Source organism: Genypterus blacodes, unplaced genomic scaffold, assembly GCF_046128005.1.
Source record: "Genypterus blacodes isolate CSIRO-AG114 ecotype Tasmania unplaced genomic scaffold, CSIRO-AGI_Gbla_v1 ptg000073l_1, whole genome shotgun sequence".
Taxonomy (NCBI): Eukaryota; Metazoa; Chordata; class Actinopteri; order Ophidiiformes; family Ophidiidae; genus Genypterus; species Genypterus blacodes.
Genome location: NW_027466883.1, coordinates 3065001 through 3088982, shown reverse-complemented (window position 1 = coordinate 3088982; position 23982 = coordinate 3065001). Strand labels below are relative to the sequence as shown.

Here is a 23982-nt window from a genome sequence, read left to right as displayed (position 1 = left end):
AGATGATCCCAATTCAACCCCCCCCCCCCCCAATTTGTGGTTTCCATTTAGAAATAGTTTGCACTAAATCCTGACACACACACATTATGATCCTTCAGCTGTGGTCCTGGAGTCCAGTATTGAGCCGGGAGCTTCACAACTGTTTGACGTTTTCCTAGAAACGCTCAAATTTAACAGCGACAGGATCACAATTTCATTCATGGATGATGATGATGATGATGATGTCAACATGGCTATAAAACTGCAATAGTGAAAATGGATAAAAGAGAAAAAATGTATGAAAACCAAATCAGCTTATGTATTATTTTTTTCTTTTGATGAAACTATTAATTTGAGAGATAAGAAAAAAAAATTAGTCAACTCCAATATATAATGAAGCATTTTTTTCCTTTCTTCTGTTGAGAATGTTAGTATAAAACTTATTGTGCCAAGATCATATAAATATCATTATATCTACATAAGTGTAACATGTTGTGCTTGGTGAGGTTTGTGTTCAGCTCTGTGTTCAGTGGTCTGTGTTCATGTATACTTTTGTGATGTTTTCACCACAACAAACTCTATTTCCATCGTCCTAACATCACACCTGATCTTTATAATCACTCTTCCCTCAGTATCACAGTAAGGTTTAGTTTGTTTAGTGGTACAGGTTATATTACCATCATCTGTCTTTTTGAAATATTTCAATCCTGAACCTACAGTTTTATGAATGTGCTTGTTGTTGTAATATACTTACTATACTGATCCAATATGAATTAAATGAAGAAGGTTCTAGCCCTTTAGCTCTATTCTAGCACCATGTATAATGCTTCATTTAAGACATATTTCTTTTTAATTGGGGTCGACAAAAAAGGGCAACGTTGAAAGGAGTCAAGCTTGATACTACTGAGAATATAAGATTTGAAGTGATGTAGTGATAAAGTGATATATATTGAGTGTAACATGTTGTGCTTGGTGAGGTTTGTGTTCAGCTCTGTGTTCAGTGGTCTGTGTCAGAGTTTCTTCTCCTTCAGCAGCTGCAGTGGCTTCCTGCTGTAACAGCTCAGAGTCTCTGCAGTCTGACTGAGGGAGGTTTTTGTACCACCAGAAATCACTGTGTGAACAGCCAGACACTGTTTTAGTAGTGGAGACTCTGACAGTAGTAAACTGCTGCATCTTCAGCCTGAACTCCACTGATGGTCAAAGTGAAGCCAGTTCTGCTGCCACTGCCACTAAACCGAGCTGGAGTGTCTGACTGTCGTTTGCTCGCATATCTTATTAGGAGCTTTGGAGTCTGACCAGATTTCTGTTGGTACCAGAACATATAGTCATCATCATCAGAATCCCTGTATACAGCTGGGTTTGTGTTACAGCTCAGAGTGACAGTGGATCCTGGAGTAAATGTCACTACTGGAGGCTGAGTCACAGTCACCTGACCGCTGCATCCTGTGGATGAAAAACAAATCATTGATGGATGATCAGAAATCAATGAGAGAAAAGGCAGTGTGTGTTTAACTTTTGTGGGTGTCTGAACTACTGGGTTCATCTTGATTTGGCTAAGTACATCTACTTGCTTACCAGGTTGCTTTTTGCTGTACTTTGATTGCTTAGCAGTAGTGCTTTAATCATTAGGCTATTGTTGGTATCGTTGATACTGTCTTTGATTGTAACGAGTTTTGCCCAGGTGACCCTTAAGTACCCTGTTAAATCTGTGGGAGGGGCCTGCACAACTCAAGGTATATATTCTGCTCAGGAAGAATCTTACTCCAGTGTGTGTTTAACTTTTGTGGGTGTCTGAACTACTGGGTTCATCTTGATTTGGCTAAGTACATCTACTTGCTTACCAGGTTGCTTTTTGCTGTACTTTGATTGCTTAGCAATGCTTTAATCATTAGGCTATTGTTGGTATCGTTGATACTGTCTTTGATTGTAACGAGTTTTGCGCTCTCCATGTTCGCGTCCTACCTGACAGGTCGCTCCTACCAGGTAACACTGAGAGGTTCTGTTTCGAAGCCGCGTATGCTCACCACTGGGGTTCCGCAAGGTTCGGTCTTGGGCCCTCTTCTTTTCTCCCTCTACACAACATCTCTTGGTTCGGTTATCCACTCCCATAACTTCTCCTACCACTGCTATGCTGATGACACCCAGCTGATTCTGTCGTTTCCTCCTTCTGACGCCCAAGTGGAGACGCGCATCGCTGCTTGCCTGGCAGACATCTCGGGGTGGATGTCGAAGCACCACCTGAAGCTCAACCTGGACAAGACTGAGATGGTGTTTCTCCCAGGGAAGGGCTGCCCGCACCGAGACCTGGCCATCACCATAGATGACTCCGTGGTGACGTCTACTCGGACCGCGAGGAATCTGGGTGTGACCCTGGACGACCAACTGTCGTTCTCGGCAAACATCGCTTCGGTGACGCGTTCCTGCAGATTCCTCCTCTACAACATCCGGAGGATTCGTCCCTTCCTCACCGACAAGGCAGCGCAGGTGCTGATCCAGGCTCTTGTCATCTCCCGCCTGGACTACTGCAACTCCCTCCTTGCTGGCGCCCCGGCTTCCGCCATCAGACCTCTGGAGCTCTTCCAGAAAGCTGCTGCTCGTCTGGTGTTCAACCTTCCCAAGTTCTCCCACACAACTTGCCTTCTCCGTTCTCTACACTGGCTCCCCGTAGCTGCTCGCATCCAGTTTAAAACTCTGGTGCTAGCCTACAGGGCAGTGAAAGGAACAGCTCCTTCATACCTCCAGGCTATGGTCAAGCCCTACACCCCCGGCCGACCACTTCGCTCTGCTGCCTCCAGGCGACTGGCTGCCCCGGCGCTCAGCGGCCCCTGCTTGCGATCGATGCGGTCACGGCTTTTCTCTGTTCTGGAACCTCAGTGGTGGAATGCTCTCCCGACTGATGTCAGGACAGCGGAGTCGCTGCCCATCTTTCGCCGCAGGCTGAAGACCCATCTCTTCAAGAAACACTACCCGGATCCTCCCTCTTAGGACATCACCTACTCTGTCCTAGCTCTTCTGATGCTCTTGTTTTCTAATCTTTCATTTCTAATCTGTCCTTTTTTTCTCATTCATCATAGTACCTAACTTATTGCACTTCTACTCTAGCTCTAGTTATGCTCTTATCTGTTGGTTTAGGAAGGTAATGCGCTTACGATTTCTTGTCACCTGAAGTTCTTTTATCTACCTTTGTTGAACACACTTATTGTAAGTCGCTTTGGATAAAAGCGTCTGCTAAATGACCGTAATGTAATGTAATGTAATGTAATGCAGCACACTGTGTTTGAAATGTTGCTGAGTGAATGAACCTGTAAAACAGCAGCAGGCCAGCGTCCAGATGAGGATGGTGATGAGAGTCATGGTGTTTGTGCTTTCTGCTGTGTTCACTCACAGATCTGAGTCCTGCAGTGTTGAACTCACACCACTATAAAGCTTCTCAGTTCACTGGAGGATCAGCTGATGATGCAAAGCCGCCTCTCTATGGAAATGATTTCTCTGCTCTCCACACACTGAAGGCAACGTGGGACACAAACCCAGGAGGGAAAACAGCTTGGATTGACTTTCTCACCTTATTGGGATGGAAAATATATTTACATGAGACATGCAGGTGAAGATTTACAACTCTTGGATTAAAATGGTGAACACTGTGGTTTGTAGGATTCATCTGTTTCTCTGCTTTATTTTCATTACAGGGTTTAAATATTTTTGTGTTAAGGCTGATTATTTCTTAATTTGTTTCCTAATTAATAACAATAATTATGTTCATATTATCTCAAATGATGTATTTTAATAATTAAATTGTAAATTGATAATAGGGGAGCTGTTTCTCACTAAAAGAAAACTAAAGCAAAATTCAAAAAAAATATTTAGATCATTAAAAAAAAAAATCAATATACACTTATCAGTCAATCTTGAAAGTAGTTCAGTCTTCTTCTAAAGATCAGACATGTTTCATAGTAAAGCTGCTTGTTCAAAGTGCAGGAGGTTTTTGTACGGCCACTTAATGAGTTTGTATCACTGTGGTGGACTTTTGGTGGAGGAACCAAACTCATCGTTGACTGTAAGTACCAGAGATTTATACTTTATACAACATAAAGTTTATCATCTTTATACCAAGCTCAGTTCAGAGTGTGATGAAGTAAATTTTTTTACAATGAAACATTTTTACCAAGTTTTGGTCTTCACCATGAAGTACTGATCATGAAGGTGGAGAAGAAATGTGAGGTTACATTTAACGTTCTCTCAGATGATATTAAAGTGAGACATTTGATACGAAACATGAATTTATGAAACTATTGGAATGAAGTTTTATTTTGAAATCTATTTTACTTGTAGAGTTTGACTTAGTAAAATGTTCATTTTCAAAATGTAATAATTGAATTGTGTTGAATTGTGTACATTCATATAGACGTTTGATTCAAATGTTGAGTTAATTCCTGTCAAACAAGGTGGGTAGAGCTTCCGCTTGGGAACTGGAGGGTTGCCGGTTCAAGCCCCTACCTAGGTGCCCCTGAGCAAGGCACTGAACCCTTAATTGCTCCCCCCTCTGCGAAGGGTGGTAATGTAATGTAAGTCGCTTTGGATAAAAGCGTCTGCCAAATGCTTGTAATGTAATGTAATGTAATGTGTTCATGGTTCATTAGTTTAACATGAACTGAAAAGGAAGTGAAAGAGACACAAACTAAAGTTTCCACTGTACTTAAATACAAACTCACAGACACACACACACACACACACACACACACACAAGCACACACTCAAGTGTTTAGCGCCAAATATATAATACATTACACAAATTATGGAGCAGAAACAAAGATTTTAACAAAGACCATCAACAATATATTTTAAGTAGCAAAATGTAAATTGACGTGCTGTGGCTGATGGTCTTATATTGAGAGATGCATACTCCTCTCCTCTCCTCTCCTCTCCTCTCCTCTCCTCTCCTCTCCTCTCCTCTCCTCTCCTCTCCTCTCCTCTCCTCTCCTCTCCTCTCCTCAGTGGGTGTGGTGCAGCCCACCCTGACCCTCCTCCCCCCCTCCACAGAGGAGCTGCAGCAGGGCAGTGCCACCCTGGTGTGTGTGGCCAGCGGGGGCTTCCCCCCAACCTGGAAACTGGGCTGGAAGGTGGGGGGCACCAGCAGCTCCGAGGGGGTGTCAGACAGCCTGGAGGTCCTGGGGAGGGACGGCTACTACAGCTGGAGCAGCACCCTGAGCCTGTGTGCAGACCAGTGGAGGAAGGCGGGCTCAGTGAGCTGTGAGGCCAGTCTGACTGGTCAGAGTCCTGTCACTCAAACCCTGGACCCTGACCACTGCTCACAGTAGATTTGGATCAACACTTTCTGTTTACAAATGCTGTTTCTTTTGTGTTAGAGAGCTGCAGGAGGCTGCAGATATCCTCTGTTCAGCTGTTTGAGCAAGTTCCCAAAATGGACACCGTTGATGTTTGTTGCTTCCATAACTGCTTTTCTTCATACTGAACTTTATATTCATCATATTCTCATCTCATTATTGCTAACCTGATATAGATTTCCTCTTTCATCAAAATGTAACTCAAAAAAATGCTGATATTTGAAATAAAACTAACAATTCTCATGAGTTCCTGTATATTTTTGTGATGCTTTCACCACAACAAACTCCATTTCCATCATACTAACATCACACCTGATCTTTATAATCACACTTCCCTCAGTATCACAGTCAGGTTTAGTTTTTTTGATGGTACAAGTTATGTAACCATCATCTGTCTTTAAGAAATAAATCACCTCTGAACCTACAGTTGTATAAATGTGCTTGTTGTTGTAATATACTTACTGTACTGATCCAAAGTGAATTAACTGAAGAAGGTTGTAGCCCTTAAGTTCTATTCTAGCACCAGGTATAACGCTTCATACGACTTAAGACGTTTAGTTTTAAATCAGTCGACAACAACATGTGCACGTTGAAAGCAGTTCTGCTTGATGATACTGAGAATATAAGATTTGAAGTGAGGACGAGATCTTATTCCACCCACATCAGCAATGTTCATAAATAAATGAAAGTTCCAAACTTCTCACCCTGACTCAGTAAAGCCAACGTGAACAGCAGAGCTCCTGGAAACACTCTGACTGAAGAACTTAAACTGTAGGAAGCAGTGATGTATAATAATTATGCAAAGCAAAGTTAATATGCAGCTGTCCATGTGAAACACAGAGTGAGAAGTGGAGAGGCGTGAGAGAAGCTCTCCTCATGGGACTGATGAAGAAAGCCTCTGACCTTTTCTTCTCTTCTGCCCTTACAAACTACAAATGACTTTACAGCTCGTAGATGGATGTTTGTCGCCTCCTGTTGCAGAACAGATGCACTGATATTACATCTGATTTGGTGTTGATTCCCCGTTTTATTTTTGTTATCACGCACATTACATTATTGTGGTGATTACACTGTTTCCCTGGTGATGAAATCATATATCAAGGAACTTTGACATATATTTAACTGCTTTCTCACTTTAGCATTCCTGGACTTCAGTTATTATCAACCTCAAAAGTTCACAAGGTGTAGTGTGGTCACATATACATCTAAGGTTTAGGCTGGAATATTCAGAAGGAGCCAATAATAAGTCCTCATGGTGTTGTGCTAAGACAGTTATCAGTTTGATATTCACTTTTCCACCATAAATAGCTTTCACTCTGTTATACACCTATTAAAACATGAACACATTCAGTTACTTCTGATTTACATATTCACTGTAAGGGAAAATTATAATCCTGTGTTTATGTTCAGAATGTTTTCAATCATAAAGTTAATGGAAAAGTACTAGAGACAGATGCCACATAACCAACACATACACAGTTCATCAATATTGCTTCAGTCCTCATTAAGGAGACAATGCACATTCTTTGTCTCTGTGTGTTAAGCCTGTATGTTCTGTCCGGCTCGTTCAGGGACATAGAAATGTCTTCTGCCTGAGAAAGCTGGACCCCTTCAGACACCTCAGACTGCTCTGACTTGACTCCTGTCCCGGGTCACAGCACAGGAAGAACAGACTTTGGCGTGATGTTCAGTCCACTCATCTGGTTCCTCAGATTCCTGTAAGAGTGGTGGAACATCTTTGCAAACCGCCGCCCCAGTCAAGTAATTCCCCAGTATTGGTAGCAGGGACAAACCCTTTTTTAACAACTCTCCACACAGCAGATCAGAGAGGAGATGAAAATGTTGCAAGAGAACTCTTAGAAGAACCAACCTGATGCTAAGTACAGGAGATTTTACACGTGTAGCTGTAAAGGTTGAAAAGGGAAAAAGGCTCTTTACAATGAAACTCTCTGTAGCCCTGGTGTCTCGCTAAATCGTAACCATCTGAGAAACAAGGTGCATTCAGTGCATTGAGTTCCACTTCTCGTGTGATAAGTGACAAACATTAAAGACAATTTATGATGGATGTGGAAACATTATCGTTGTGCTATAAACAGTTTACTTGGAAATTATACAATGATGATCAAACCTGTTATTAAACTGAAACACTACAATGGAGAAAATCTGCATTTTAACGTTTGAAACAACAATTCTCAATAATCTAACTGGTTAAACAACTTATTGTGAGCAAAGATCCCTGTAGTGGACAAAAGTATTCATGTTGTTAACTTAATGAAAGCAAATATGAGGTGTTTTTGATATTAAAAATCTCTTACTTAATTTGGCAAACCTTACTCTGAAAGGTTTAGAGTTATAGTAGTCCAATAAAGTGTTTAAATTCAAATCAAAAAGTTTCATATATTACAAATAGCTAATGCTGCAAAACACATACATACTCAGTAGCAGCACATGAAGTGAAACAGCAGCTCTGTGTTCAGAATAATGTATCCTGGAGGGAAATATATATCACATCCATTCCTGCAATAAATTGAGTGTAACATGTTGTGCTTGGTGAGGTTTGTGTTCAGCTCTGTGTTCAGTGGTCTGTGTCAGAGTTTCTTCTCCTTCGGCAGCTGCAGTGGCTTCCTGCTGTAACAGCTCAGAGTCTCTGCAGTCTGACTGAGGGAGGTTTTTGTACCACCAGAAATCACTGTGTGAACAGCTCAACACTGTTAAGTTCATGGTAACTCTGACAGTAGTAAACTGCTGCATCTTCAGCCTGAACTCCACTGATGGTCAAAGTGAAGTCAGTGCTGCTTCCACTGCCACTAAACCGAGCTGGAGTGTCTGACTGTCGTGTGCTCGCAAATCTTATTAGGAGCTTTGGAGTCTGACCAGATTTCTGTTGGTACCAGAACATATAGTCATCATCATCAGAATCCCTGTATACAGCTGGGTTTGTGTTACAGCTCAGAGTGACAGTGGATCCTGGAGTAAATGTCACTACTGGAGGCTGAGTCACAGTCACCTGACCGCTGCATCCTGTGGATGAAAAACAAATCATTGATGGATGATCAGAAATCAATGAGAGAAAAGGCAGCACACTGTGTTTGAAATGTTGCTGAGTGAATGAACCTGTAAAACAGCAGCAGGCCAGCGTCCAGATGAGGATGGTGATGAGAGTCATGGTGTTTGTGCTTTCTGCTGTGTTCACTCACAGATCTGAGTCCTGCAGTGTTGAACTCACACCACTATAAAGCTTCTCAGTTCACTGGAGGATCAGCTGATGATGCAAAGCCTCCTCTCTATGGAAATGATTTCTCTGCTCTCCACACACTGAAGGCAACGTGGGACACCAACCCAGGAGGGAAAACAGCTTGGATTGACACTTTCTCACCTTATTGGGATGGAAAATATATTTACATGAGACATGCAGGTGAAGATTTACAACTCTTGGATTAAAATGGTGAACACTGTGGTTTGTAAGATTCATCTGTTTCTCTGATTTATTTTCATTACAGGGTTTTAACATTTTTGTTTTAAGGCTGATTATTTCATCATTTGGTATAAGACTGTCTTATAACTCAAATCATATGTATTTATTATTAAAATGTTAATTCTTAATTGTGGAGCTGTAACTGTTTGCAAAATGCCCAAAAAATATTTATATATTTTAGAAAATATGAATATTATACATTCATATATACCGTTATAGAAATCGTTTTTAATATAATCAGAAATCATGCTGCTCTGTCATTACAAACTGTCAGACGCCTTTACTCACTTTTTTCTGTGTAATTATGAGCTGAACGTTAAACCAGAGCGCCTTCATGTGGTGATATTCTGCACTTTCTGGTCTGAAAATGTAAAAATTCCAATGAAAGAAAAGTGTGAATATGTAAAATCAGAAAAATATAAGACAATATTTGAGACAACAAGAAATATAAATGAAACTAACACATAAATGTACAGAAAAACAAAACCATCCTGATTCTATGGAACTATTTACAATGAAATGATCACAGTCCTAACTATTGTATGATAACATATAAAACATACAAATACATCTTAAAAAAGAGTTTTACATCTATTATTACTTATTATATGTGTTTTGTGAGAGTTGAACATAATTTGGAAAGACCAAATCTCTGCCCCCATTAAATCCTCCACCTGTCCCCAAGATCAGGCCCTCAGTGTCTCTGCTCCACCAAAAGCTGCAGAGTAATGTGAGTAACTAAGGCTGGCCAACTTCAGAATCAGAATCAGAATCAGAATCAGAATAGCTTTATTTGCCAATTAAGTTTACCCTTGAAAGGAATTTGCTCTGGTCCTTGGTGCGTTCAACATATAAAACCAAAAACAACATATAAAACAACAACTGAGCAAATTATAAATCAAAAATACAGAAAATTTAATAAATTCACTCAATTGAATAAAGTTAAATAAAGTTAAACATGCAAAGGTACAATGGTTATTAAATGGTCAGTGGAAGACCCGGGCCTTGTTGATGAGGCCCACTGCAGAGGGAAAGAGTATCTAGATTTGTGGCGTGAGGTTTTGGTCCTGATGGACCTCAGCCTCCTGCCAGAGGGGAGGGTAGCAAACAGTTTGTGTCCAGGATGGGAGGGGTCGGCCACAATCTTGCCTGCCCGCTTCAGGGTCCGGGAGGCGTGCAGGTCCTGGAGGGACGGCAGTTTGCAGTCGATCACCTTCTCTGCACAGCGTATGATACATTTCAGCCTGCCCTTGTCCTTGGCTGTGGCTGCAGCGAACCAGAAGGTGATGGAGGAGGTGAGGATGGACTCAATCATGGGAGAGTAGAAGTGTACCATCATCGTCTTTGGGAGGCTGAACTTCTTCAGCTGCCGCAGGAAGAACATCCTCTGCTGGGCTTTTTTGGTGAGGGAGCTGATGTTGAGCTCCCACTTGAGGTCCTTGGAGATGATGGATCCCAGGAATAGAAAAGACTCCACAGTGTCAACTGGGGAGTCACACAGAATGATGGGGGCAGTGGGGCTCGTTCAGTCAGAAATCCACAACCATCTCCTTTGTTATCAGAGCATTAAGCTCCAGATTGTTCTGCCTGCACCAATTCAATCTCTTGCCTGTAGGCGAACTTCAGGAGCCGGACCAACTGATGACTGAAGGTGAAGTCATTGGTGTGCAAGGAGAAGAGCAGAGAAGAAAGAACGCAGCCATGAGGGGAACCTGTGCTGATGGTGCGTGAGTCCGAGACGTTTCCCCAGCTTCACATGCTGCTTCCTGTCAGTCAGGAAGTCTGTGATCCACCTGCAGGTGAAGTCAGGCATAAGAAGCTGGGAGAGCTTCCCCTGCAGCAGTGACAGGATGATGGTGTTGAAGGCAAAGCTGAAGTCCACATGGAAACTGTGTATTTGACTTCTTTCTCATGTTTGGTCAGTAACTTGTGTAAATGGGTGTTTATTTATCACCACTTCCAGAGTCACAAGTGATTGAAGTCAAGTGAGTTCCTGATAAGCTGATCAGCTGTGTGAGTGTGTTCTCCTGTGACCTCTGACCCTTGGGCTATCAGCAGAAATCTCAAGCATCCGAACTTTTAACCTGAACTATTTTCCCTTGAAGTCTGCTTACATTATACATGTGTGGAGTCCTTTGAATGTATCTGTACTTTACTCAAGTGTGTCCATTTTACTTTTACTCCACTACATTTCAAACTAACATATCCTACTTTTGACTCCAATGTGAGTATCTGTACTTAACACTAGTACAGGATTTATGTACTTTGTCCACCACAGTCGATCACAGTCTAAAGCTCTCTAATGCGTTAAAGGCTAATCATGGGGATAGTTGTACTGAGAGGAGGAAGACCAGGGGAAGTTATTGAGCATTTCAGAGTGAACTCAACTCAAACTCTACCAGGATGTGTCTGTAGACCTCATATAGTGTATATTTGAGTGAAAAAGCCGATGTGACTCCTGTGTCACCTCAGGTACGACCTGTCTGAAAGAGCATTGAGTCTTTGTTTAAACAAGTGTGTGTCATAAATGCCAAATCAATGGTATCCATTGAAATGATCCCAATTCAACCCCCAAATTTGTGGAGTCAGGTTTCCATTTAGAAATAGTTTGCACTAAATCGTGACACACACTTTATAATCCTTCAGCTGTGGTCCTGGAGTCCAGCATCGGGCCAGGAGCTTCACAAGTGTTTGACGTTTTCCTAAAAATGCTCAAATTTATCAGTGGCAGGATCACAATTTGATTCATGGATGATGATGATGTCAACATGGTTATAAAACTGCAACAATAGTGACAATAGTAAAGGGGAGTAAATGCAGGAAAAATCATCTTTTTCTTTTTTTTCAAATGAAACTATTCTATCAAGAGATAAGTGAAAATTAGGCAACTTCAATTCATAATGACAACATATTTTCTCTCTTCTGTTGAGAATGTCAGAAAAAACTCAATGTGCCAAAATCATATAAATATTTCATTATATCTACATAAGTGTAACATGTTGTGCTTGGTGAGGTTTGTGTTCAGCTCTGTGTTCAGTGGTTTGTGTCAGAGTTTCTTCTCCTTCAGCAGCTGCAGTGGCTTCCTGCTGTAACAGCTCAGAGTCTCTGCAGTCTGACTGAGGGAGGTTTTTGTACCACCAGAAATCACTGTGTGAACACCCAGACACTGTTTAGGTAGTGTGCACTCTGACAGTAGTAAACTGCTGCATCTTCAGCCTGAACTCCACTGATGGTCAAAGTGAAGTCAGTGCTGCTTCCACTGCCACTAAACCGAGCTGGAGTGTCTGACTCTCGTGTGCTCACATGTCTTATTAGGAGCTTTGGAGTCTGACCAGATTTCTGTTGGTACCAGTGCATATATTCACCATAACTTGAATGACTGTAAACAGCTTGGTTTGTGTTACAGCTCAGAGTGACAGTAGATCCTGGAGTAAATGTCACTACTGGAGGCTGAGTCACAGTCACCTGACCTCTGCATCCTGTGGATGAAAAACAAATCATTGATGGATGATCAGAAATCAATCAGAGAAAAGGCAGCACACTGTGTTTGAAATGTTGCTGAGTGAATGAACCTGTAAAACAGCAGCAGGCCAGCGTCCAGATGAGGATGGTGATGAGAGTCATGGTGTTTGTGCTTTCTGCTGTGTTCACTCACAGATCTGAGTCCTGCAGTGTTGAACTCACACCACTATAAAGCTTCTCAGTTCACTGGAGGATCAGCTGATGATGCAAAGCCTCCTCTCTATGGAAATGATTTCTCTGCTCTCCACACACTGAAGGCAACGTGGGACACAAACCCAGGAGGGAAAACAGCTTGGATTGACACTTTCTCACCTTATTGGGAGGGAAAATATATTTACATGAGACATGCAGGTGAAGATTTACAACTCTTGGATTAAAATGGTGAACACTGTGGTTTGTAGGATTCATCTGTTTCTCTGCTTTATTTTCATTACAGGGTTTAGACATTTTTGTTTTAAGGCTGATTTTTTTCTTAATTTGTCTCGTAATTAATAAGAATAATTATGTTCAAATTATCTAAAATTATGTATTTTAATAATTAAATTGTAAATTGATAATAAGGAAGCTGTAACTGTTTGTTTCTCACTAAAAGAAAACTAAAGCAAAATTCAAAAAAAATATTTAGATCATTAAAAAAAATAAATAAATATACACTGATCAGAAAAGGTAACATCAGCAATCTTGAAAGTGTTTCAGTCTTCTTCTAAAGATCAGTCATGTTTCATAGTAAAGCTGCTTGTTCAAAGTGCAGGAGGTTTTTGTACGGCCACTTAATGAGTTTGTATCACTGTGGTCCACTTTTGGTGGAGGAACCAAACTCATCGTTGACCGTAAGTACCAGAGATTTATACTTTATACAACATATAGTTTATCATTTTTATACCAAGCTTAGTTCAGAGTGTGATGAAGTAAAAATTAATTTTTTAACAATGAAACATTTTTACCAAGTTTTGGTCTTCACCATGAAGTACTGATCATGAAGGTGGAGAAGAAATGTGAGGTTACGTTAAACGTTCTCTCAGATGATATTAAAGTGAGACATTTGATATGAAAACATGAATTTATGAAACTATTTGAAGGAAGTTTTACTTTTATATCTATTTTTCCTGTACAGATTGACTCAACCAGAGTGTTCATTTGTTCAAAATGTAATTATTTAATTGTGTTGAATTGTGTATATTGATATAGACTTTAGATTCAAATGTTGAGTTAATTCCTGTCAAACACATTTGTGACTTTATAAGTGAATTCAGTTTAACTTGGACTTTGTGTTCATGGTTCATTAGTTTTACATAAACTGAACAGGAAGTGAAAGAGACAGACGACTGAAGTTTACACACACACACACACACACACACACACACACACACACACACACACACACACACACACACACACACACTTGAGTGTTTTGCGCCCAATATATAACGAATATAAATTGGAAAATATGAAGCAGAAACAAAGATTTTAAAAATAACAATCAACATGTTTTGATTTCACCAGAAAAATGTTTATTAACATCATGTGGCTGAAGGTCTAATAGTGAGAGATTTCCTCTGCTCTCCTCTCCTCTCCTCTCCCCAGTGGGTGTGGTGCAGCCCACCCTGACCCTCCTCCCCCCCTCCACAGAGGAGCTGCAGCAGGGCAGTGCCACCCTGGTGTGTGTGGCCAGCGGGGCCTTCCCACCGACCTGGAGGCTGGGCTGGAAGGTGGGGGGCACCAGCAGCTCCTCAGTGGTGTCAGACAGCCTGGAGGTCCTGGGGAGGGACGGCTACAGCTGGAGCAGCACCCTGAGCCTGGGTGCAGACCAGTGGAGGAAGGCGGGCTCAGTGAGCTGTGAGGCCAGTCTGACTGGTCAGAGCCCTGTCACTCAAACCCTGGACCCTGACCACTGCTCACAGTAGATTTGGATCAACACTTTCTGTTTACAAATGCTGTTTCTTGTGTGTTAGAGAGCTGCAGGAGGCTGCAGATGTCCTCTGTTCAGCTGTTTGAGCAAGAGCTGCTTTTCTTCATACTGAGCTTTATATTCATCATATTCTCATCTCATTTTTGCTAATCTGATATAGATTTCCTCTTTCATCAAAATGTAACTCAAAAAATAAATTGCTGATATTTGAAATAAAACTGTCAATTCTCATGAGTTCCTGTATATTTTTGTGATGTTTTCACCACAACAAACTCCATTTCCATCAGAATCCAAATCAGAATAGTTTTAACGTGAAGTAGGTTTTCACTTACAAGGAATTGCATTGGTAGTTGGAGCAATCACCATATCAAAAGCAAGAAAAAGAGTAAATCTAGAAATTAAACAGACAATGACATATAGAGAAAATATAAATACAATTAACAAGTATACAGCTGAATGTGTCTATGGAGAGTGGAGTATGGAGTGTGTACACTATGGCTATGAGTGTATAGATAAGTAGATCATACTAACATCACACCTGATCTTGATAATCACTCTTCCCTCAGTATCACAGTCAGGTTGAGTTTGTTTAATGGTACAAGTTATATTACCATCGCCTGTCTTTCAAAAATAATTCACTCCTGAGCCGACAGTTTAATCAATGTGGTTGTTGCAATAGATTTTTTTGCTGCTCATATATATAAATTAACTGAAGAAGTTTCTAGCCCTTTTGCTATATTCTAGCACCAGTTAAGGCTTCATCTATACTTCAGATATATTCAGTTTTAATCTGGGTCAACATCAAAATGTGAACGTTGAAAGGAAAGCTCTGCTTGATGGCACTTGTGTGGATCCACAGTGATGTGTTCAGTGAACCACAGATCCTCGTCACACTCATTTTCACTGTGTGAAACAGAGAAGAGAAGAGAGGTGAGGTGGAGAGAACACTGATCCAGAGAGAATTTGTTTTAAATATGATCATGATTCTCCGTCATTACAAACTGTCAGACTCCTTTACTCACTTTTCCTCAGTGGAATAATGAGCTGAACATTGATCCAGAGTTGACTCAAGTGGTGACATTATGCATTTTCCAGTCTGAAAATGTAAAACTACAAATGAATGAAAAGTGTGAACAAGTAAAATCAGAATCAGAATCAGAAGAGCTTCATTGCCAAGTAAGTTTTCACTTGCAAGGAATTTGTTCTGGTGGTTTGTGTGATCACATATAAGAGGAACAACTGCGGCGGCAGTAGCTCAGTCCATAGCGATTCAGCTTGGGAACCGGAGGGTTGCCGGTTCAAGTCCCGTATGGACCAAGTAATTGGACTGGTGAGTTGCCAGTTTGCCTCCAGGGCTCAGCAAGGCACCGAATCCCCAACTGCTCCACTGCAAAGAATCATTAGTCTAAGCAAGTGTGTGTCATCAATGCCAAATCAATAGTGAGTAAAGCCTCCTTTCCACATACACAAAGGCTCTGGTAGTTCCATTGAGATGATCCCAATTCAACCCCCCCCCCCCCCCCCCCCCCCCCAATTTGTGGTTTCCATTTAGAAATAGTTTGCACTAAATCCTGACACACACACATTATGATCCTTCAGCTGTGGTCCTGGAGTCCAGTATTGAGCCGGGAGCTTCACAACTGTTTGACGTTTTCCTAGAAACGCTCAAATTTAACAGCGACAGGATCACAATTTCATTCATGGATGATGATGATGATGATGATGTCAACATGGCTATAAAACTGCAATAGTGAAAATGGATAAAAGAGAAAAAATGTATGAAAACCAAATCAGCTTATGTATTATTTTTTTCTTTTGATGAAACTATTAATTTGAGAGATAAGAAAAAAAAATTAGTCAACTCCAATATATAATGAAGCATTTTTTTCCTCTCTTCTGTTGAGAATGTTAGTATAAAACTTATTGTGCCAAGATCATATAAATATCATTATATCTACATAAGTGTAACATGTTGTGCTTGGTGAGGTTTGTGTTCAGCTGTGTGTTCAGTGGTCTGTGTTCATGTATACTTTTGTGATGTTTTCACCACAACAAACTCTATTTCCATCGTCCTAACATCACACCTGATCTTTATAATCACTCTTCCCTCAGTATCACAGTAAGGTTTAGTTTGTTTAGTGGTACAGGTTATATTACCATCATCTGTCTTTTTGAAATATTTCAATCCTGAACCTACAGTTTTATGAATGTGGTTGTTGTTGTAATATACTTACTATACTGATCCAATATGAATTAAATGAAGAAGGTTCTAGCCCTTTAGCTCTATTCTAGCACCATGTATAATGCTTCATTTAAGACATATTTCTTTTTAATTGGGGTCGACAAAAAAGGGCAACGTTGAAAGGAGTCAAGCTTGATACTACTGAGAATATAAGATTTGAAGTGATATAGTGATAAAGTGATATATATTGAGTGTAACATGTTGTGCTTGGTGAGGTTTGTGTTCAGCTCTGTGTTCAGTGGTCTGTGTCAGAGTTTCTTCTCCTTCAGCAGCTGCAGTGGCTTCCTGCTGTAACAGCTCAGAGTCTCTGCAGTCTGACTGAGGGAGGTTTTTGTACCACCAGAAATCACTGTGTGAACACACCACCACTGTGGTAACTCTGACAGTAGTAAACTGCTGCATCTTCAGCCTGAACTCCACTGATGGTCAAAGTGAAGCCAGTTCTGCTGCCACTGCCACTAAACCGAGCTGGAGTGTCTGACTGTCGTTTGCTCGCATATCTTATTAGGAGCTTTGGAGTCTGACCAGATTTCTGTTGGTACCAGAACATACAGTCATCATCATCAGAATCCCTGTATACAGCTGGGTTTGTGTTACAGCTCAGAGTGACAGTGGATCCTGGAGTAAATGTCACTACTGGAGGCTGAGTCACAGTCACCTGACCGCTGCATCCTGTGGATGAAAAACAAATCATTGATGGATGATCAGAAATCAATGAGAGAAAAGGCAGCACACTGTGTTTGAAATGTTGCTGAGTGAATGAACCTGTAAAACAGCAGCAGGCCAGCGTCCAGATGAGGATGGTGATGAGAGTCATGGTGTTTGTGCTTTCTGCTGTGTTCACTCACAGATCTGAGTCCTGCAGTGTTGAACTCACACCACTATAAAGCTTCTCAGTTCACTGGAGGATCAGCTGATGATGCAAAGCCTCCTCTCTATGGAAATGATTTCTCTGCTCTCCACACACTGAAGGCAACGTGGGACACAAACCCAGGAGGGAAAACAGCTTGGATTGACACTTTCTCACCTTATTGGGATGGAAAGTATATTTACATGAGACATGCAGGTGAAGATTTACAACTCTTGGATTAAAATGGTGAACAATGTGGTTTGTAGGATTCATCTGTTTCTCTGCTTGATTTTCTTTACAGGGTTTTAACATTTTTGTTTTAAGGCTGATTATTTCTTCATTTGTTTCCTAATTAATAACAATAATTATGTTCATATTATCTAAAATGATGTATAGTTGTAATTGAAATGTAAATTGATAATAGGGGAGCTGTAACTGTTTGTTTCTCACTGAAAGAAAACTAAAGTAAAAAGCCCCAAAAAAATATTTTAATTATTAAAAAAATCAATATAAACTGATCAGAAAAGGAAACATCAGTAATCTTGAAAGTTGTTCAGTCTTCTTCTAAAGATCAGACATGTTTCATAGTAAAGCTGCTTGTTCAAAGTGCAGGAGGTTTTTGTACGGCCACTTAATGAGTTTGTATCACTGTGGTACCCCTTTGGTGGAGGAACCAAACTCATCGTTGACTGTAAGTACCAGAGATTTATACTTTATACAACATATAGTTTATCATTTTTATACCAAGCTTAGTTCAGAGTGTGATGAAGTAAAAATGATTTTTTTAACAATGAAACATTTTTACCAAGTTTTGGTCTTCACCATGAAGTACTGATCATGAAGGTGGAGAAGAAATGACAGGTTACGTTTAACGTTCTCTCAGATGATATTAAAGTGAGACATTTGATATGAAAACATGCATTTATGAAACTATTTGAAGGAAGTTTTACTTTTATATATATTTTTCCTGTACAGTTTAAAGTGTTCATTTTCAAAATGTAATGATTGAATTGTGTTGAATTGTGTTCATTCATATAGACGTTAGATTCAAATGTTGAGTTAATTCCTGTCAAACACATTTGTGACTTTATAAGTGAATTCAGTTAACAGTAACTTGGACTTTGTGTTCATGGTTCATTAGTTTAACATGAACTGAACAGGAAGTGAAAGAAACAGACGACTAAAGTTTCCACTGTATTTGAATACACACACATGCACACACACACACACGCGAGTTTTTTGCGCCAAATTTGCAATATATTTCAATTGGAAAGTAATGAAGCAGAAACAAAGACATAACTATGACCATAATAATTTATTTTGAGTAGCTACATTTATATTGACCTCATGTGGCTGATTGTCTAATAGTGAGAGATGTATTCTCCTCTCCTCTCCTCTCCTCTCCTCTCCTCTCCTCTCCTCTCCTCTCCTCAGTGGGTGTGGTGCAGCCCACCCTGACCCTCCTCCCCCCCTCTACAGAGGAGCTGCAGCAGGGCAGTGCCACCCTGGTGTGTGTGGCCAGCGGGGGCTTCCCACCGACCTGGAGGCTGGGCTGGAAGGTGGGGGGCACCAGCAGCTCTGAGGGGGTGTCAGACAGCCTGGAGGTCCTGGGGAGGGACGGCTCCTACAGCTGGAGCAGCACCCTGAGCCTTGGTGCAGACCAGTGGAGAAAGGCGGGCTCAGTGAGCTGTGAAGCCAGTCTGACTGGTCAGAGCCCTGTCACTCAAACCCTGGACCCTGACCACTGCTCACAGTAGATTTGGATCAACACTTTCTGCTTACAAATGCTGTTTCTTGTGTGTGTTAGAGAGCTGCAGGAGGCTGCAGATATCCTCTGTTCAGCTGTTTGAGCAAGTTCCCAAAATGAACACTGTTGGTGTTTGTTGCTTTCCATAACTCCTTTTCTTCATACTGAGCTTTATATTCATCATATTCTCATCTCATTTTTGCTAATCTGATATAGATTTCCTCTTTCATCAAAATGTAACACAAAAAATTGCTGATATTTGAAATAAAACTATTAATTCTCATGAGTTCCTGTATATTTTTGTTATGTTTTCACCACAACAAACTCCATTTCCATCAGAATCCAAATCAGAAGAGTTTTATTGCCAAGTTGGTTTTCACCCACAAGAAATTTGCATTGGTAGTTGGAGCAATCACCATATCAAGAGCAAGAAAAAGAGTAAATCTAGAAATAAAACAGACAATGTTATATACAGAAAATATAAATACAATTAACAATTATACAGCTGACTGTGTCTATGGAGAGTGGAGTATGGAGTGTCTCTTTTAAAAATAATTCACTCCTGAGCCGACAGTTTAATCAATGTGGTTGTTGCAATAGATTTTTTTGCTGCTCATATAAATAAATTAACTGAAGAAGTTTCTAGCCCTTTTGCTATATTCTAGCACCACTTAAGGCTTCATCTATACTTCAGATATATTCAGTTTTAATCTGGGTCAACATCAAAATGTGAACGTTGAAAGGAAAGTTCTGCTTGATGGCACTTGTGTGGATCCACAGTGATGTGTTCAGTGAACCACAGATCCTCATCACAGACTCTTCCACTAAACTTCTGCAATTTCTAAGGCACTCAGACTGAGGGAGAGTTTTTGTACGAGTCTAAATCACTGTGTGAACACTCCACCACCATGGGCACCCAGACAGTAATAATCTCCTGCGTCTTCCGCCTGAAATGCACTCATGGTTAGAGAGTACTGAGAGTCAGATCTTCTGCCTCTGAATCGAGATGGAGTCCCTGAGGTTAGAGTTGATGTTTTGTATACAAGAAGTTTGGGAGCCTGTCCAGGTTTCTGAAGGTACCAGCTGAGATCAGGACCAATATTTGAACTCCCTGTGGCCCTGATGGTCACAGTCCCTCCAAGACTTACAGACTTGGATTTGTCAGACTGAGTCAGAAAATTACTGGCTGATGATTCTGAAATGAAAAATGCAGAAAAGTTTGGAAGCTTTCAAAATCAAAAAGCTCATCAAATATGAGTGTTAGCAGAGCTCAAATCAAATTACAAGCAAAACACAAACGGGATAAAAATATGAGAAGAATGTCAGATAAATGTGTCAAACTTCTCACCCTGACACAGTGAAGCCAACATGACAAGCAGAGCTCCTGGAAACATCATCCTGACAAAGGTTTCAGAGTGACAGCATGGAAACACTTCAGATATACGCTCACATAAGAATTTAAACTCTGGAGGAAGTGATGCATAACATTTAATGCAAACTAGTGTCTGTGTGTGTGTGTGTGTGTGTGTGTGTGTGTGTGTGTGTGTGTGTGTGTGTGTGTGTGTGTATGTGTGTGTTTGTGTGTGTGTTTGTGTTTGTGTGAAACAGAAAAGAGAGGTGAGGTGGAGAGAACACTGATCCCCAGAGAATTTGTTTTACATATAATACTGTCAGACGCCTTTACTCACTTTTGCTCAGTGGAATTATGAGCTGAACGTTGAACCAGAGCGCCCTCAAGTGGCGACACTTTGCATTTTCGGGTCTGAAAATGTAAAACTACAAATGAATCAAAAGTGCCATAATATTAAATCAGTAAACAGGTTTTGTTTACACATGACAAAATTCAAGATAACATGAAATAAAAATGAAACTGACATGTAAATGTACAGAAAAACATAACCATGCTGGTTCTATTTATAAAACTATATACAGTGAAATGATTATGACCTCAGGTACGACATGTCTGAACGAGTTATTGAGTCTTTGTCTAAGCAAGTCATCAATGCCAAATCAAAAGCTTTCTTTCCATGTACACAAAGGCTCTGGTAATTTCATTGAGATGATCCCAATTCAAACCCCGAATTTGTGGACTCAGGTTCCATTTAGAAATAGTTTGCACTAAATCCTGACACACACATTATGATCCTTCAGCTGTGTTCCAGGAATCCAGCATTGGGCCGGGAGCTTCACAAGTGTTTGACGTTTCCTAGAAAAGCTCAAATTAATCAGCGACAGGATCACAATTTTATACATGGATGATGATGATGATGATGTCAACATCAAAAACTGCAACAATAGTGAAAATGGATAAAAGAGAAATAATGTATGAAAAACAAATCAGCTTTTTTCTTTCAATGAAATTATTAAATTGAGAGATAAAATAAAATTAGGCAACTTCAACTGATACTGAAGCATTTTTTTTTTCTCTCTTCTGTTAAGAATGTCAGTATAAAACTCATTGTACCAAGATCTTATGAATGTTTCATTATATCTACATAAGTGTAACATGTTGTGTTTGGTGAGGTTTGTGTTCAGCTCTGTGTTCATGTATACTTTTGTGATGTTTTCACCACAACAAACTCCATTTACTAATTTCCATTTCCTCCATCACATTACATTACGATCATTTGGCAGACACTTTTATCCAAAGCGACTTACATTACATTACCACCCTTCGCAGAGGGAGGAGCAATTGAGGGATTTGGTGCCTTGCTCAAAGGCACCTCGGCAGGAACTCGAACCGGCGACCCTCCGGTTCCCAAGCGGAAGCACTACCCACTGAGGTCACACTTCCCTCAGTATCACAGTCACGTTGAGTTTGTTTGATGGTACAAGTTATATGACCTTCATCTGTCTTTTTGAAATAATTCACTTCAGTTTTATGAATGTGGTTGTTGCTGTTATATACCTACTGTACTGATCCGATATGAATGAACTGAAGAAGGTTCTAGCCCTATTCTAGCACCAGGTATAACGCTTCATACGACTTAAGACATTTCTTTTTAAATGGGGTCGACCAAAAAGAGCGACATTGAAAGGAGCTGTGCTTGATAATACTGAGAATATAAGATTTGAAGTGATATAGTGATAAAGTGATATATATTGAGTGTAAGATGTTGTGCTTGGTGAAGTTTGTGTTCAGCTCTGTGTTCAGTGGTCTGTGTCAGAGTTTCTTCTCCTTCAGCAGCTGCAGTGGCTTCCTGCTGTAACAGCTCAGAGTCTCTGCAGTCTGACTGAGGGAGGTTTTTGTACCACCAGAAATCACTGTGTGAACACATAAACAATGTTTGGGACGTGGAAACTCTGACAGAAGTAAACTGCCGCATCTTCAGCCTGAACTCCACTGATGGTCAAAGTGAAGTCAGTGCTGCTTCCACTGCCACTAAACCGAGCTGGAGTGTCTGACTCTCGTGTGCTCGCTGTTCTTATTAGGAGCTTTGGAGTCTGACCAGATTTCTGTTGGTACCAGTGCATATAGTTATTGTTGTAAACAGCTGGGTTTGTTTTACAGCTCAGAGTGACAGTGGATCCTGGAGTAAATGTCACTACTGGAGGCTGAGTCACAGTCACCTGACCGCTGCATCCTGTGGATGAAAAACAAATCATTGATGGATGATCAGAAATCAATGAGAGAAAAGGCAGCACACTGTGTTTGAAATGTTGCTGAGTGAATGAACCTGTAAAACAGCAGCAGGCCAGCGTTCCATAGCTGCTTTTCTTCATACTGAGCTTTATATTCATCATATTCTTATCTCATTATTGCTTATCTGATATAGATTTCCTCTTTCATCAAAATGTAACTAAAACACAATTGCTGATATTTGAAATAAACCTTGCAATTCTCATGAGTTCCTGTATATTTGTGTAATGTTTTCACCCCAACAAACTCTATTTCCATCATACTATCACACCTGATCTTTATAATTACACTTCCCTCAGTATCACAGTCAGGTTTAGTTTGTTTAATGTTAAAAATAATTCACTTCTGAACCTACAGTTTACTTAATTACATTACGGTCATTTGGCAGACGCTTTTATCCAAAGCGACTTACATTACATTAGCACCCTTTGCAGAGGGGGGAGCAATTGAGGGTTTGGTGCCTTGCTCAGGGGCACCTTGGCAGGGGCTCGAACCGGCGACCCTCCGGTCCCCAAGCGGAAGCACTACCCACTGAGCCACCACCTCCCTAATTAATGTTGTTGTTGTAATATTCTTACTGTACTCATCCAATATGAATTCACTCAAGAAGGTTCTAGTCCTTTAGCTCTATTCTAGCACCAGGAATAACCCCTAATACGACTCAAAGACATATTTGGTTTGGTTTTAATCGGAGTCGACATCAACATTTCCACGTTGAAACCAAACTTCTCACCCTGACTCAGCAAAGCCAACATGACTCAACAGAGCTACTGGAAACAAACACACATTGACTGAAGAACTTAAACTATAGGAAGCAGTGATGCTAAATAATTATGCAAAACAAAGTTAATATGCAGCTGTCCATGTGAAACAGAGAGTGAGAAGTGGAAAGGAGTGAGATAAGATCTCCTCATTGGACCAACGAAGAAAGGCGTCTGAGCTATTCTTCTCTTCTGCCCTTAAAAACTCTCCAAAATAACTTAGAACTCATAAATTTATCTTGGTCGCCTCCTGCTGGCAAACCAGACACTCACTTTTCAGTCATAAATAGGTTTCACTATTATGCACCGAATAAAACGTTGAGACATTCCATCAATCCTGATTTGCTGATTTATTGTATGAGAGAAATTACAATCCTGTGTTTATGTTCATCATGTAATCAACTAATGGATACTGTTTTGCCCACTCATCCCATCTGACTCAGAACTCTCAATTCAGAGTGCAGAGGCCACCAACTTTACTGACATTACATGAGACTCAAATGTTGTACATGTAA

The 23982-nt window shown here is 40.5% G+C and overlaps 3 gene segments (V, D, J or C); all 3 read left to right on the top strand.

Moving 5' to 3' along the window:
- The first annotated feature begins 3749 nt into the window (after window positions 1–3749).
- Window positions 3750–5312, top strand: LOC143006105 (Ig lambda chain C region-like). The segment is given in 3 exon segments: window positions 3750–3754; window positions 3936–4033; window positions 4972–5312. Coding segments are annotated over 3 exon segments (426 nt in total).
- Window positions 5313–10437: 5125 nt separating this feature from the next.
- LOC143006084 (Ig lambda-2 chain C region-like) lies at window positions 10438–14455 on the top strand. The segment is given in 3 exon segments: window positions 10438–10523; window positions 13051–13148; window positions 13903–14455. Coding segments are annotated over 3 exon segments (504 nt in total).
- A 3249-nt stretch (window positions 14456–17704) lies between these two features.
- Window positions 17705–19350, top strand: LOC143006082 (Ig lambda-2 chain C region-like). The segment is given in 3 exon segments: window positions 17705–17709; window positions 17913–18010; window positions 18754–19350. Coding segments are annotated over 3 exon segments (426 nt in total).
- The last annotated feature ends 4632 nt before the right edge of the window (window positions 19351–23982 follow it).